At 39.3% G+C, this 17,174-nt stretch overlaps 1 protein-coding gene across 3 annotated transcripts in view; it reads left to right on the top strand.

The window, feature by feature from the left end:
* Positions 1 to 17,174, top strand: part of SPIDR (scaffold protein involved in DNA repair) — a 396,715-nt gene that overhangs the window by 100,706 nt on the left and 278,835 nt on the right. For all 3 annotated transcript variants that reach the window (XM_090283719.1, XM_090283718.1, XM_090283717.1), the window contains exon 3: positions 13,229 to 13,476. In XM_090283719.1, coding sequence (XP_090139845.1) covers positions 13,331 to 13,476 — 146 coding nt within the window. In that variant the 5' untranslated portion in view covers positions 13,229 to 13,330. The remainder of the gene's footprint in view (positions 1 to 13,228; positions 13,477 to 17,174) is intronic.

Genomic DNA, 17,174 nt, shown 5'->3' with positions numbered 1-17,174 from the left:
TTAGGGTAATACTGGCTTCATAGAACGAGTTTGGGAGTCTTCCCTCTTCTTGTATCTTTTGGAATAGTCTGAGGAGGATAGGAGTTAGTTCTTTCCTAAATGTTTTGTAGAATTCACTTGTGAAGCCATCTGGTCCTGGGCTTTTGTGTGCTGGGAGTTTTTTGATTACTGCTTCAATTTCGCTAGCTGTTATTGGTCTATTCAGACTTTCTGCTTCTTCTTGATTCAGTTTGGGCAGACTATAGTTTTCCAGGAATCTGTCCATTTCCTCTAGGTTGTCAAATTTCTTGCCATACAATTGTTCGTAATAATTTCTTATAATTCTTTGTATTTCTGTGGTATCAGTTGTGATTTCTCCTCTTTCATTTCTGATTTTATTTATTTGGGTTCTCTCTCTTTTTTTCTTGATGAGCCTGGCTAAAGGCTTGTCAATTTTGTTTATCTTTTCAAAGAACCAGCTCCTACTCTTGTTGATCTTTTGAATTGTTACTTTAGACTCTATGTCATTTAATTCTGCTCTGATCTTGACGATTTCCTTCCTTCTACTTGATCTGGGTTTTGCTTGTTGTTCTTCCTCTAGTTCTTGTAGCTGTAGGGTTAAATTTTTTATTAGAGATTCTTCTAGCTTTTTTCGGTAGGCTTGTATTGCTATGAACTTTCCTCTGAAGACTGCTTTCGCTGTATCCCATAGGTTTTGGGTTGTTGTGTGTTCATTATCATTGGTTTCCAGGAACTTTTTGATTTCTTCCTTGATGTCATTGTTAACCCATTCATTATTTAATAGCATGTTATTCATTCTCCATGAGTTTGAATGTTTTTGAGTTTTTTCCTTGAGGTTGATTTCCAATTTTAAGGCATTGTGATCTGAGAAGATGCTTGATATAATTTGAATTTTCTTGAATTTATTGAGGCTTGTTTTGTGTCCTACCATGTGGTCTATCTTTGAAAATGTTCCATGTGCACTTGAGAAATATGTATATTTTGCTTCTTTGGGGTGTAAACTTCTATATATATCGACTAAGTCCATTTGATCTAAAGTGTTGTTCAGTGCCTCAATATCTTTGGTGTTTCTTTGCTTTGAAGATCTGTCCATTGTTGACAATGGGGTGTTAAAGTCCCCTACGATGAGTGTGTTGCTGCCTATATCTTTCTTGGAGTCTTTCAAAATTTTCCTTACATATTTGGGTGCTCCTAAGTTGGGGGCATATATATTTATAAGGGTTATATCTTCTTGATGGATTTTTCCCTTAAGTATTATGAAATGCCCTTCTTTGTCTCTTTTTATGGACTTTGCTGTGAAATCTGTTTTGTCTGATATAAGTATTGCTACCCCGGCTTTTTTTTCATGTCCATTTGCTTGGAATACATTTTTCCATCCCTTTACTTTCAGTCTGTGTAGATCTTTTGTTCTAAGGTGGGTCTCTTGTAGACAGCATATATGTGGGTCATTCTTTCTAATCCATTCAGCTACCCTATGTCTTTTAATTGGAGCATTTAATCCATTTACGTTTAAGGTTATTACTGATAAGTACTTATTCATTGTCATTTTCCCCCTTTGTACTCGTGTTCTTCTCTGTTTCTCTCTGTTTCTTTATCTTTTTAGAGCAGACCCTTTAGCATCTCTTGCATTGCTGGTTTGGTGGAGATGTATTCTTTTAGTCTTCCTTTGTCTGAGAAACTCCTTATTTCGCCTTCCATTTTGAATGAGAGCCTTGCTGGGTAGAGTATTCTTGGTTGTAGGCCTTTGTTTTTCATTGCTTGGAATATTTTTTGCCATTCCCTTCTTGCTTGTAGTGTTTCTGCTGAGAAATCTGAGGATAGCCTTATTGGAGCTCCCTTGTATGTTATTAGTTGTTTCCCTCTTGCTGCTTTTAGGATTCTCTCTTTGTCTTTGGATGTTGCCATTTTAATTATGATGTGTCTTGAGGTGGGCCTGTTGGGGTTCATCTTCATTGGGACCCTCTGTGCCTCCTGGATTTGCGTGACTCTTTCTCTCCTCATGTGAGGGAAGTTTTTTGTCATTAGTTTTTCAAAGAGGTTTTCTATCCCTTGCTCTTCTTCTTCTCCTTCTGGAATTCCAATGATATGGATATTGTTACGTTTCATGTTGTCCTGCAGCTGTCTTAGAACCTCTTCAGTCTTGTTCAGTCTTTTTTCATTTTGTTGCATTGTCTGGGAGTTTTTGTGTACGTTGTCCTCCAGCTCGCTGATCCGATCTTCTGCTTCCTCTAGCCTGCTTTTAATTCCTTCTACTGTGTTCTTCAATTCAGAGATCGTATTCTTCATTTCCTCCTGGCTCTTATTGATAGCTTCCATGTCCTTTTTGATGCTGGTATAATTCTCAGTAAGTTCCTTATAGTTCTTCTGGAGTTCACTGTAGTTTTTCTGGAGTTCTTTGTAGTTTCCGCTGAGCTCATTTAGCTTCTCCATAATCCATGTTTTAAATTCTGTATCTGATATGTTGCTCCCCTCTATTTCATTTAGCACTCTTTCTGGGGATTCTACCTTTCCTTTTGATGGGGGGTTGTTTCTCTGTCTCCCCATTTTTGTGATTCCTTTTGTTTGTTGGTGCTTCTTAGAATGATCAGTTCTTCCTGGATCTGCCTCTGGTAGCGTCAGATCATGTACCAGACTGGCCCTAGGCAGCCTGTTGGAGACTTCCAGGGATCTACTGCCTTTGTCTCTCTTCTTTAGTTGTTACTATACTCAATCTGTGATCAGCCGTCAGGCTTAAGGACCGTGGGTGTGGCAACTTAATTCCTGTAGGCAGGGCTTTTATTTCCCCTTAGTATGACACCACTTGGAGGGGGATGGTCTGTCTGCTGTACTGGGGCTGAGTCAGCACTTGCTGGTCCTGGGAGGGGGTTAGTGTAGCTTCCACTTACTCCTCCGCCCTCCTGGATCTCCGTCTGTGTTGTCCTTGATGATATTTCTTTAATCTGTCTGGTTGTATTTCAGCTACTTTTTGGGGGATCTTTTTCTCTGGTTAGTTGATTGAGAGTCACTCTGCCCACCTTGTCTTGAGGTCTTTTGCGAAGGTGCTGCTAAAACATAATTACACAACCCAGGCAAGAAACCCACACCCTCCAATGTCTCCCCCAAATACAATCCCACTATAGGCTGCAAATGAGCCCGTGTTAATATACTTGTGGAGATACTGGGACTCTTATTTCGTAGGAGAAACAGAAAGGAGTTGTTTTAAATGAAGGAAGGGTAATTTTTGAGCTGGAAGTTGATAGAGTATTAATATTAGCAATTGGGATCAAGGTTATGTAAGAGAGCAATTAACACTTACACTGTATGTTTGAAAAGGAGGGGAGGGTTACAGTGTGGAGAGAGAAAGTGGAAGTGTATAGTATTAGGATTATATAATTGGTATATACTATATGATTAGCGTGGGAGGTAGGGTAGACACAACAGACATCCAGGTAGACAGACAGCCAGAAATTGAAAGAGAGGGCTGGGGAGGTTAGAAGGTAGGAAATAGATTGAGAGAGAATTTTTTAAGGATAAAAATACAGAGTAGAAAATAGCAAGAAAGGAAGGGAGAGAGGAAAGAGAGAGAGAAAGTAGAGAAGGGTAGGAGAGAGAACAAAAGAAGAAGGGGAGGTAGAAGAGAGGGGACTGGATTAAAATTCTTTTTTAAATTATATGTTATAAAAAAGATTAGGAGATTAAAACATGATATAAAGTTGCAAGATAGAGAGAAAAGGTGAATATATAGAGAGAGGAATAGGAGATAGGAAAGCAAGAGGATTTGGGAGGAAAAGAGCTCAGAGGAGGGAAGGAAATCAGGAGGAAGAGGAGATATTAGGGAGGGGAGGATTGAAATTGAAGAGTTGGCAAAAGATAGGATGAAGGAGAGAAATACAAGAGGTAGGGAAAGAAGTGGGGGGGTGGGGTAGAAAAAGAGAAGGGGTAAGAATAGGAGAGTAAAGGGAGAGGGGGATAGATTAGAATTATAATTTGAATATTAAGAGATTAGAATATAAAGTGTAATAGGGAGAGGGAGAGATTATGTATAGGGAGAGAAGGAAAATAAGGACAAGAGATGAAAGAAAAATGAATGTAGACTGAAGGGGGACAAAATAAAGAAAGAAATTTAATAAAGTTGAAGGTGAGTAGCGCAGAGAAAGGAGAGGGTGAGAAAGGGAGAGAACTTAAAATTATAAAATTAACTGAGAATAGGATGCAGGGGAGAATGCTAAGGGGAGAGAAGGGGGGGAAGGGGAGGGGAGAAAAGGAGCGAGAATAAGAAGGGACTGACGGTAGGGGTAGTTAGAGAGAGAGTGAGAGATAAAAGAATGAGGATTTTAACTCAATTCAACTTTTATGCACAGTCTCTGGGTGTTTTTGGTGTGTTTGTTTTTTGGTTTTTCCTTGCTTCCTTCCTGAGTCTGCTCCTATTCAAAATTCCATGAGTTTCAAATCTTTTCTGGTTGGTTGGCTGGCTGTGGGAGGGTTCTGCTTGATTCTGGGGTTGCTAGTCTTTTTTTCGTGGGCCTACCACCGCTCTGCTGTGAGCTGCCTTTAGTTGTCCCCTCCTGAGGCAGCCTCAGCCCTCCTCAGGCTTGTCCAGCTACTCCTTCCCTCTGTTGGTCCAGCCTGTGCCTGCCAGCAATCCCCGCCCTGCCTCCGGTCCTGTCTCTATTCCCAGGCTACAGCTTCTGCTCTCTTTCCTGTCTATATGCCTGCGCACCCCACCTCTCTCCCTGTCTCAAGATCGTCCTTTTGTTCTGCAGGACTCTGGCACAGTCGGTCAAAGTGCCGGGCCCAGTGGCCCTTTCCTGCCCAGGGCCTCTCCCCTAGTCTGGAGCTTTGCAGTGGCTTTCCTGCCTGTGCTCTTCTCCTTGCACCAAAACTTTCTCTATTCCGAGCTACCGCTTCCGCTGGCTTCCCTGTCTATCGGCCTGTGCGCTCTATCTTTCTTCCCGCCACAGCACCGTCCCTTTGTTCTGTGGGACTCTAGTGTGGTCGGTCAGCGCAGCACTCTCCTTCCCTGGAGCTCTCTGCCGGTCCGGAGCTCCACAGCAGCCCTTCCCTGCGGGCCCTTCTCCTTGCCCTAAAACCGTCTCCCCTCCAGAACCTCCGCCTCCGCCCTCTTCCCTACTTACACACCCTGCGCGTCCTATTTCTCTCTTAGCCCCAAACCTGCCTTTTGTTCTGTGGGATTCTAGCGCGACTAAAGAGCAAACACTGATTTCAAGAACACAGTTCTCCCCCGGTCCAGAGTTCCGAAACAGCTTTTCTGTGCGGCCCGTCTCCTAGCCCCAAAACTGCTCCTTTGTTCTGTAGGGCCCTAGCGCAAGTGCTGGGTGCGCCCGGGATGCCGAGCTTTCCGTCGGAGGTTGCAGCTGAGGATGTTTCTCTCTAGACTCAGGTCACACAGTTTCTCCCAGTCCTGGTTGTTCACTGTTCTCTCCCTCCTCTGGCTTTTTCGGCCAAATCCTCTCCCTAACTCCCTACAAGAATTCACTCCCGGCTAGTGAGCTCTCCGGCTTGATACTGCAAACGCACGGAGTCTCAGAATGACTCAGCCTGCAGTTTGTGATAAACCCCTCCACCCCCCTCCACGCTGCTCCCACGATCTCTTCCCCGTTCACGTTATCAGATATTCCCACTCACTCAGTCATTCCTTCCCGAGTTTGTTCCTCCTGGATTGTCTCCTTAACAGGAGCGAGCTGAGAACACTGTTCCTACTCCGCGGCCATCTTGGTCCCCCCCCTTAAGGTTTATTCTTGATGTTATACATTCCTTGGGTATGGACACACACATAATAACTTATATTCACCATTATAATATCATATGTGGTATTTTCACTGTCCTAAAAGTCCTCTGTGCTCTGACTATTCATCCTACCTTCCCTACCACCACCCCTGGCAACCACTGATCTTTTGACTGTCTCCATAGTTTTGCCTTTTCCAGAATGTCATATAGTTGTAGCCATACTATGTAGCCTTTGTGGGTTGGCTTCATTCACTTAGTAATGTGCATTTAATATTCCTCCATGCTTTTTTCATAGCTTGGTAGCCTTTTTTTTTTTTTTTTTTTTAGTTTTGAATAATATTCTCCTGTTGTCTGGCTGTACCACAGTTCATTTATCCATTCACCTACAGAGGACATACTTGCTTCCAAGTTTTGGCAGTTATGAATAAAGCTATAAACATCTGGTTTTTATGTGGGCACAAGTTTTCAACTTTTTTGCGTAAATGCCAAGGAATGTGATTGCTGGATTGTATGATAAGTGTGTTTAGTTTTGTAAGAAACTTCCAAACTGTATTCCAAAGTTTTAACATTTTGTACCATTTATTCTTCAAAGCATACTGTTTTCAAGGTTCCATGGATTTCTTATATCTGTGAAATCTCTTTTTTTCTCAAATTCAAAACACTTTTCTGTCTGTTCTCAACTGAATACTACTTAAATGTTAATGGTATCCCTAAGATTCCAACCTGGACCTTTCTTCTTATTTTAAATAATTTCCAAGGAGAACCTTCTCCTGTTCTCATAACTTCAGTCACTGTTTCTGTTTTTATTATTCATCCCACAGGACTTTCTTAAAACTTCAGACCCATCGATCTGCTACCTATTGGCCAGTTTTACCTCAACTATTCTATAGGCATTGCTACCTTAACACATGAAAACCAAATTTAATACTAGCAACTATTTTTCTCCAGGTTTATTTCTGAATTTACTTTTTGGGTAAATGCACCTTTCTTTACTTGTTGCCCAAACCAGCTGCTTGGGGTCTTCATTGACTCTGCCTTCACTTTCATTTCTAACATCTGAGAGTCCTCAAGTATTATCTCTCTTTCCTCATTTTCTTTCAATTCCGCCTCTTTATTCCCACTACCACTTATATCATCTTTGTTTATGGAGGAACCTTAGTGCTATTTGCTTTTCCTACTTGCAGGCTTGAGTACCTTCTCTCTTCCATATTAAAGTCTATTTTTCAGAATATTGTTTGGATGATCATTCCATATTAGCATCTGTTTTTGTTACCCCTGTTAAGAATGCCAGTGGCTACCCTTCTGTCTCAGAATAAAGTCAAATGCGCTGCTGTGGTCTGCAAGGCCCTTCTGCAGCCTTCTCTTTTGCTGCTGTTTGTAGATTTTTCTGCATTTGCTTGGTTCTTTCTGGCCTCATATTCAGGGTCCTCTTATTTCTTTTCCCTAGAATGTACTTTCTCCTTTCTGCCTAATTAGCATTCAGCTTTAGGTACAGATATGATTCAATGGCAGCTTTTTCCTTTTTCCCTTCTCCAGTGTCCCATCTACATTGTTTTTCCTCATATGTCTTCCCTGTTGAACCTGAGCAATATTTCAATTATAGTATTTCTATCACATTTTATAACTTTTTTTCTGACCTTCTCATCCTGGCAAAGTGCTGTGTCACCTTCACTTCTGCATGTGAGTCCCTAGCATAGTTGACATAAGATTGGTTGTTGGAATTTTTCTACGACAGTGGTTTTCAAATGGGGGTGCTTTAGTCCCCCAGGGCTCATTGGCTATGTCGGCAGACATTTCTGATAGTCATGATTGGTGGGTAGAGCCCAAGGATGTGGCTAAACAACCCAAAAACACACAATTCCCCACTACATTATCCAGCCCAAAATGGCAACAGTGCTGAGGTTCAGGAACCCTGTTCTAGGGTGAAATGTAAAACTTTAGGAAACTAAATAAAAAGACATTTCATAACAGAAAGATGAATTTAAATTTGGAGTTCTAAAGTAATGTCTAAAAATTTTCAGTGTCAAGGAACTCAATTTTCAGACTAAACTATTCTGTGCTTTTATTGTTAATATTTTTTCAGAAGCTGTGTTATGGGGAAGATATGTGACCCCAGTGCTTATTAATGGGTTAGCAGCTGCCTACGGTACTTTAGACATGCAACTGAGATTGTCAAAAGAATAAAGGAACTAAGCTCTTCATTTGAATTTTTTCAATTTTTCTTATTTTAAATGTGCCTTAGTAACAGGTGACTTACCCAAGAAATTTTTTGGATGTGTGGGATGGGTGATGTCCTTTTGAAGGTCTTAAAAAGGATGTAACTATAAAAGCCAAATGTTATAAACCTTCTGTTTTATGTAGATTAGCAAATGATGAAAATTTGAATGCTACCCTCTACACGCCAGTGCACATGCATTTCCATGTACCCACAAATGATAATCCTTATATACCGTAGTCTTTTCACTCTCTCTTTTAAAGATTTTCTTTACTTTTAGAGAGAGGGGAAGGGAGGGGGGAAGAGAGGGAGAGAAACATTGATCAGTTGCCTCTCTCATGCACCCTGACCAGGGACTGAACATGCAACCCAGGCATGAGCCCTGGCTGGGAATCAAATGGGTGAACTTTTGCTTTGCAGGACAATGCCCAACCGAGACACACTGGTCAGGGCTGCCTCTTCATTCTCTTTAGCCAGGTGCCTACTTCAATGCCAGAACACAATCCATGTTGATCCATTAAAGTAGACAGGGTTCCTCCTGAGGAACAATACCAAGACTGTGAATTATCCAGGTGCAGAAGATCCACTTAACTAAATATACAATTTACATTTAGTAAATTTAAAATTTGTAGGTATTAAAAGGAACTACTAATGTACTGGAAAAGTAGAATGATGAAGGATAAATTGTTGCTGACATTAGAACAACATGGGGCTGAATTGCAAAACCAAGTAATAGAGAAATAAAATACGTACCACAATTAATAGTTTTAGTGTGTGTCTGAGAAAAGAAGGAAAATGTTACAGAAGAAAGTTTTGAGTATCCTCTCCAGTTAGGCTATGTGATATGAGTTTCTTTTTATAACCTAGTTTTCAGAATAATTATTATTTTGGTAGTTTAGAAATTTGAGTAGGGTAAACAAGAAATATTTTAGGAACGTTAGGAAGAAGAGGCAGTAACTTCTTACAGTTCCTGATGACATTAGCAATTTAAAACTAGTCTCTGGAAAATATTATATTGAATTTGTGCTGGAAAGTCTAGTTTTGATCTCTTTATCCTTGGAGACTCTTGGTAAATTAAGTGGTTTACACCTAAAGAGGCAGTTTTCTTTGGTTTATAAAATATAGTGACTATTATTTACCTCACAGTAAATTTCAAAATCAGAAAGACATTTTTCTTCCAATAGTTTTTAGATTATACTGAATATCATCACCCATTGAGGTTAGTGTTATTAGTTCACTTTTCTCCCCACCCAACTAAAAATTTTTGCTTGTTTTTCTATTACAGTTGTCCCACTTTTTCCCCTATTGCTTCCCCGCACCTGCACACCCCTTCTCACAGTTAGTCCCCACCCTTTTGTCCATGTCCATTGGTCATTTATACATGTTCTTCGACTAGACCCTGCCCCTTCTTAACCCTCTTCTGTCCCCCCCCCGTCACTGTTAGTCTACTCCTTGTTTACATGCCTCTGATTCAGTTATGCTCATTTGTTTTGTGTTGTTCATTAGTCTCCTGTAATAGGTGACAGCATAAGGTATTTTTATTTAATTGCCTGCTTATTTCGCTAAGCATAATTCTCTCTAGTTCCATCCATGTTGTTGCAAATGGTAGAAGTTCCTTCTTTCTTTCTGCTACATAGTACTCCATTGTGTAAATGTACCACAGTTTTTGATCCACTCATCTATAGAAGGGCACTTAGGCTGTTTCCAGCACTTGGTTATTGTAAATATTGCTGCTATGAACATAGAGATGCATACGTTCTTTTGAATTGGTGTTTCAGGATTCTTTGGATATAATCCTAGCAATAGAATTGCTGGTTCAAAAGGTAGTTCCATTTTTAGTTTTTTGAGGAAATTCCAAACTGTTTTCCATAGCAGCTGCACCAGTCTGCATTCCCACCAACAGTGCACTAGGATTCCAGTTTCTCCACATCCTCACCAGTACATGTTGTTTGTTGATCTGTTGATGATGGCCATTCTGACTGGTTTGAGGTGGTATCTCATTGTGGTTTTTATTTGCATCTCTCTGATGACTAGTGATGTTGAGCATTCTTTCATATGTCTGTGTATCATCCGTGGAGAAGTGTTTGTTCAGGTCCTTTGCCCATTTTTTAATTGGGCTGTCTGTCTTGGTGTTGAGGTGTGTAAATTTTTTATATATTTTGGAGACCAATCCCTTGTCTGACGTATCATTGGTAAATATGTTTTCCCATACTGTTGGGTCCCTTTTCATCTTGCTGATGTTTTCTTTTGCTGAGCAGAAACTCTTTAGTTTGATGTAGTCCCATTTGTTTACATTGAAGTCTTTGATCGATCTTGAGTTTATTCAGGTGTATGGTGTAAGTTGTTGGTCTAGTTTCATTTTTTTGCACGTCCCTGTCCAGTTCTCCCAACACCATTTGTTGAAGAGGCCCTTCTCACTCCATTTTATGTTCCTTTCCCCTTTGTCAAATTTTAGTTGACCATATAGAACTAGGTTTACTTCTGGGCTCTCTATTCTGTTCCATTGATCTCTTTGTCTATTCTTATTTCAGTACCAGACTGTTTTTGACTACCATGGCCTTGTAGTATAGTTTGGTATCAGGTATTGTGATTCCTCCTACTGTGTTCTTCTTCCTCAAGATTGCTGTAGCTATTCGGGTTCTTTTTTTGTTCCATATAAATTTTTGAAGTATTTGTTCTAGGTCTGTGAAATATGTCATTGGTATTTTAATAGGGATTGCATTGAATCTATAAAATTGCTTTGAGTAGTATGGACATTTTAATGATGTTGATTGTTCATGTTCCATGAACATAGTATATGCTTCCATTTATTTGTATCTTCCTTAATTTCTTTCTTCAGTGTTATGTAGTTTTCCAAGTACAGATCTTTGACCTCCTTGGTTAAGTTTATTCCTAGATACTTTTTGTTGTTGTTGCTGCTATAGTAAATGGGATTTTTTTCCTAGTTTCTATCTCTGATATTTTATTGTTGGTGTACAGAAATGCCTTCGATTTCTGAATATTGACTTTCTACCCTGCTATTTTGCCAAATTCACTTATTAGGTCGAGTAGGGTTTTCTATGTATACTATCATGTCATCTGCAAATAATGCCAGTTTTACTTCCTCTTTTCTAATTTGGATGCCTTTTATTTCTCTTTCTTGTCTGATTGCTGTGGCTAGAACTTCCAACACTATGTTGAATAGGAGTGGAGAGAGCGGACATCCTTGTCTTTTTTCTGATCTCAGGAGGAATTCTTTCAGTTTTTGCCCATTGAGTATGATGTTGGCTTCAGGTTTCTCGTATATGGCCTTTATCACGTTGAGGTATGCTCCCTCCCATTTTGCTGAGTGTTTTCATCCAAAATGGGTGTTGTACTTTATCAAATGCTTTTTCAGCATCTATTGATATGATCATGTGGTATTTGTCTTTCATTTTGTTTATGTGGTATATTACATTTGTGAATATTAAACCATCCTTGCATCCCTGGATGAATCCCACTTGATCATGGTGTATGATTTTTCTAATGTGTTGCTGGATATGGTTTGCCAATATTTTGTTGAGGATTTCAGCATCTATGTTCATGAGCGATATTGGCCTGTAGTTTTCTTTCTTTGTTGTGTCTTGACCTGGTTTTGGAATTAAGAGTTACACTTGCTTCAAAGAAAGAGTTTGGGAGTCTTCCCTCTTCTTGGATATTTTGGACTAGTTTGAGAAGGATAGGAGTTAGTTCTTTCCTAAATGTTTTGTAAAATTCTCCTGTGAATCCATCCGGTCCAGGGCTTTTGTGTGCCAGGAGTTTTTTTATTACTGCTTCAGTTTCACTAGTTGTTATTGGTCTGTTCAGGCTTTCTGCTTCTTCTTGTTTCAGTTTTGGAAAATTATATGTTTCCAGAAATTTTTCCATTTCATCTAGGTTGTCAAATTTCTTGTGATAACAGTTGTTCATAGTATTTCTTACAATCCTCTTTCTATTTCTGTGGTATTGGTTGTGATTTCTCCTCTTTCGTTTCTGATTTTATTTATTTGAGTCCTCTCTCTCATTTTCTTGATGAGCCTGGTTAAAAGCTTGTCAATTTTGTTTGGCTTTTCAAAGAACCAGCTCCTACTTTTGTTGATCTTTTGAATTGTTGATTTTGTTTCTATGTCATTTAATTCTGCTCTGATCTTGATGATTTCCTTCCTTCTTCTCGCTCTGGGCTTTGTTGTTGTTCCTCTAGTTCTTGTAGCTGTAGGGTTAGATTTTTTTATTAGAGATTCTTCTATCCTTTTTAGGTAGGCCTGTATTGCTATGAACTTTCCTCTCAGGACTGCTTTTGCTGTTTCCCATAGGTTTTAGTTGTTGTGTGTTCATTATCATTTGTTTCCAGAAACTTTTTTATTTCTTCCTTAATGTCATTGTTAACCCATTCATTATTTAATAGCATATTATTCATTCTTCATGAGTTTGAATGTCTTTGAATTTTTTCTTTGAGGTTAATTTCTAGTTTCAAGGCTTTGTGATCTGAGAAGATACTTGATATAATTTTAATTTCTTGAATTTGTTGAGGCTTATTTTGTATCCTACTATGTGGTCTATCTTTGAGAATATTTCATGTGCACTTGAAAAAAATGTATATTTTGCTTTTTGGGGGTGAAGAGTTCTATATATATCAACTAATTTCATTTGATCTGGAATATTGTTCAGTGCTTCAGTATCCTTGGTGTTTCTTTGCTTCGAAGATCTGTCCATTGTTAACAATGGGGTGTTAAAGTCCCCTACTATGAGTGTATTGCTGTCTATATCTTTCCTGAAGTCTTTCAAAATTTTCATTACATATTTGGGTGCTACTATATTGGGTGCATATATGTTTACAAGGGTTATATCTTCTTGATTGATATTTTGATGGGGGTTGTTTCCCCGTCTCCCTATTTTTGCGACTCTTCTTGTTTGTTGCTACTTCTTAGATTTATCTGCACTTCCTGGATCTGCCCCTGGTGGCGTCAAATTGTGTACCAGTCCTTATTCACTTTTCACAACTGACTATTTTTAACATATCTTTTAGTTTACAGAAGGAAGATTGAATATTGTTACTAAATTCAGTGGATTCTCTGAGAAAATGTCTCGCTTACGATTGGTTTCATCTCGTCTTTGGTTATATGGCTTGATTCTTTGGATTTTGTTTCAAAATATAAGTTTAAGCTACTGTATATACAAAGTTACTTAATGACTATAATCATAAGGGAATAGAATAATAAGCATATTATAAATATGAACTTGTATAAAGAATTCTTCAAATTTAATTGCATTTCTCGTAATTTCTTTCAGACAAGTTGTACAGAAATTTCAGAGTATTCATCAGATGTTGAAAACAAAGATGACTCAGAGAATGTCTTGGTCATTGATTCAGAATCACCTCACAAATACTGTATGGATATTGGATCAGATGGAAGACAGGTTATGGAAAAACTGATAAACCCGAGGGTGAAATCTACAGATAACATTTCGTATACGCCACAAAAACAGACAAAGTTTCCCAGGACTCCTGAAAATTCAACAAAGAAGCAGCCTTTAAGGTAAAGTTACACATTTTTAAATACTTTTTACAGCTTATCTGACTTTTACAATCCATATATCTAAAATGTTAATTTTAAAATGCTTACTTGTTTACTTGAGAAGGAAAATTGAGAAAATAGAATTGTAATTTTATAAATAATTTGGGAAGTCCTGAATTCTGGTGATGATTTATGGAATTGCTTATCCAAGTTGAGCATTCAGTTTCAGTCATAACCAGCTTATGTGACTGCTTTTCTTAATGGATAGTGCTTGTTTGGGTTCATCAAATTTTATTGACCATCAGTGTTTCAGGTGTCTCTTAGACAATTAAGACAAGTAAATGACTCTGTTTTCAAGTAACATATCATCTAAGGAGGGAAATAGAAATAAATATAGACTGTTCAGATTACTTATTTGAGTTTGGTTACATATATTGATCAGGGAAACACTTGGAAGTGCAGAGACATGTGAGAGAGCAGACTCATGGACAAAAACCTCGTTGGTAAGTGTATGGGAACACAAAGGCCAGGCCACAAATGATTCATCACAGTGTGTTAGGAGCTTGGGGTATACTGTGTAGGTGGACATGACCCAGCCCTGTGTATTCATGCTCTCTTAATGTTTTATTAAGTTAGAACAAAACAATGAAACCGAAAATCCAATGAAAGTGAGAAGGCAAATTTGTGAAAAGCAGTACCATAAATGCAAACTTAGTAGAGAGTTTCAGGGAGAAAGGATTTTTAGTAGAAAGAATAAATTTGGCAATGGACACTGTTTTTGGATCTATCTACATGATATATCTACATCAAGACATGGCTAGTACGATGGTGCACACTGAGACTTCAATGATAATGTTAGTGGACTAGTAGGAAAGAAGCCAGGGACCAGAGCTCAAGTAGTGCCCAAGGCCGTGCAGTGACTCCTCTGCTAGCATCTGGGATTCTAGGCAGGAAGGAGGGGAGCTTAGTGGGTGGTGGCTTGAAAAGGATTTAGTGTCTAAAGAGATTTTAGAGAAAAGGTGAAACAATTAGAAAATACCATATTTTTGGCACTATAAGATGCACCTGATCATAAGATACACCTAGCTTTAGGGGAAGAAAACAAGGAAAAAAATATTCTGAACCAAATGGTGTACTAAAATATTTAATAAAATATATCAGAATAATATTTCAACCATGTAAACTGAACAGCAGTCAATAGCAGTATTAAGAACCATCATCATTGTCATTAACAAATGGGAGAGACTTTAAGGTTCAAGTACTCTTCTAGTTTTCTGGAAACCCCAAGAACTCATCATCGCTAGTGTCAATTTATGAAGCTCAGTTGCTCACAATTACTGATATCACTTTCTTCGCTATTTTCATACTGACCAGACACCCTGAGATTCAGCAGTAAAGTGGGACATTAAAGTGTCTCCAGGGTTTTGTGTGGGCCCACCGCTTCCTCTTCTAACAGCTGTTGCCACTGCTGACAGGTCAGGTAATACACATCACGGTCTGTGATGCAAGATTTACTCCATAAGATGCACAGACATTTTCTTCCAACTTTTGGGGGGAAAAAGTGCATCTTATGGAGCGAAAAATATCATAATTGGGAGGACCCAGCAGAGAAAGTGATGTAAGGCATAATTGCTCTATCAGTACTCAGGAGAGGAAGTCAGGGAGCAAGGCCTGAGGCAGATAGGCCAGTCTTGTGCATAAGATGGAGGAAAGAATAGTCATGTGACTGAGTCTGGCGGAATTGATGTAGCCTGTTCACCACATATATATGTATATATGTATGGTATATCCAGAAAGTATACATCCATGTAATATGAAAAATAGAGACACTGATTGAAGAAGAAAATACAAGGAACATTATACCTAAGACAATGACACCTCAGTTCCCTTCAAAGTAGGCACCTTGGGACCTCACACAGTTCTCCCAGTATATCTTCCATTGTTCAAAACACTCTGCAAAATCTTTTGTCAGAATCGCCATCAGCTGCCCCATCGTCATGTTTTCCTGAATTTCATTGATTTCTGAAATCTCTTCTCTTTCAAAGGTGATTGTAGTTTTGGGAAAATCCAGAAGTGGCAGGGTAGCAAATCTGGGCTGTTAGAGGCACTGAGTCACCTGGGTTATTTGATGTTTCATAAAGAAACGGCACAAGACATGATAGATGAGCGGGCACATTGTCGTGATGAAGCTGGAATCACCAGGTGCCTGTAGGGAGGCCATTTTTGTCATACTGCATCTTTCAACTGATCAAGAACTTTGAGGTAGTACTCCTTATTAATTGTTTGGCCTGGAGAGGCATACTTATGCTGGATGACACCTTCCCAGTCAAAAAGCACAGTTATCATGGTCTTGATCTTGCTGTGACTTTGCATGCCTTCTTTGGGTGTGGAGAACCAGGAGACCTTCATTGAGTCTGGGCCTCCATTTCCAGATCATACGAGTAGCTGTAGACCCACAGTTCGTCCCCAGTTATGACCTTCTCGAGGAAATCTGGTTCGTTGGTAGCAGTTTGAATAAAGTCAGTAGCAACTGCAGCACAATGTTCCTTCTGGTCTGGTAGCAGTGCCATGGAACAGATTTTGCCACAACACGTTTCGTGCCAAGATCCTGCGTCAAAATCTGACAGAGTAGTTTTTGGAATCCCCAGATCAGCTACTAGTTCTCACACTGTCAGTCGCGGATCTTTATTGATTGCAGCCTGTACATGTTAAACTAAACATTCTCAGGTGCTCTGCTTCTTGCAGGCCTTCTAGAACATGGATCACTTATCACTTTCACAGATTCTCAACCATCTTTGAAGCGTTTGTGCCACACTTTTATTTGTGCTGCACTCATTGTATTGTCCCCAAAAGCCTTCTGAATCATCCAGATAGTTTCCATGGAATGCTCAAGCTGAATGCAAAATTTGATGCAGATTTGTTTGCTCTACTTGCTCAGTCATTTTGAATGCAGCAGCCACATGCTACATGTGCTCACCGACTAGTAGGATGAAGACATCATTGTTCACACATTTGCATTCCAGTCCATCCTCTTTGGCTGCCAGGTTACATCGATGTCATGCAAACACATCTTGTTATAGTAACAATGGATGGACCTTTTTCTGGACAGACCTTGTATTTTTACATAAAATAATACAGAAGGCCTTAGAGTGACAAAGTTATAGCCTCAAAAGATAATGGTGGTAGTTGTTAGTGGTATCTGGAGGAAAAAGGAGAAGACAATGAAAGTGATTCAAATATGCTTGTTGAACTCAAATCCATGCAATTACATCAAGTGATATCCTTGATCTTATTTTAAGGGCCTGCTATGTACCAAGCACTGTTTTAGGTGTTAGAGACACGACAGCTAAAGCCCTATCTATCTTGAGGTGGGTATGGGCTTTTTCAATTTCAACAAGGAACCAGGGAGGCCACCAATAATGTGACTTTTTGAGCAGCTGGAAGAACCAGCACATATGCCAGAGGTCCTTCTTCTGGTGGGGCTATTGCAAATGCAGTTGGATTTCCATGGCTCATGACGATTATTGGAATAACTGATATTCTTTTCACTCCTCTCTGCTTTTTTCTTTGAAGTCCACCTGCCAAGGAAGAAAAAAATGGCTATTCTCATGGATCACAACTGCCCCACTAAAACAAAAATGTACACTTAGAATAAAATCTAGTCACATCTGCTAGGTGATGAAGAATCTGAAAGTGACTGAGATCCTCAGAAGTTGTCA

Source organism: Furipterus horrens, unplaced genomic scaffold (assembly GCF_987537825.1).
Source record: "Furipterus horrens unplaced genomic scaffold, mFurHor1.1.pri manual_scaffold_7, whole genome shotgun sequence".
NCBI lineage: Eukaryota > Metazoa > Chordata > Mammalia > Chiroptera > Furipteridae > Furipterus > Furipterus horrens.
The sequence above is the reverse complement of the archived record's forward strand: the minus strand, read 5'-3'. Positions and strand labels throughout refer to the sequence as shown.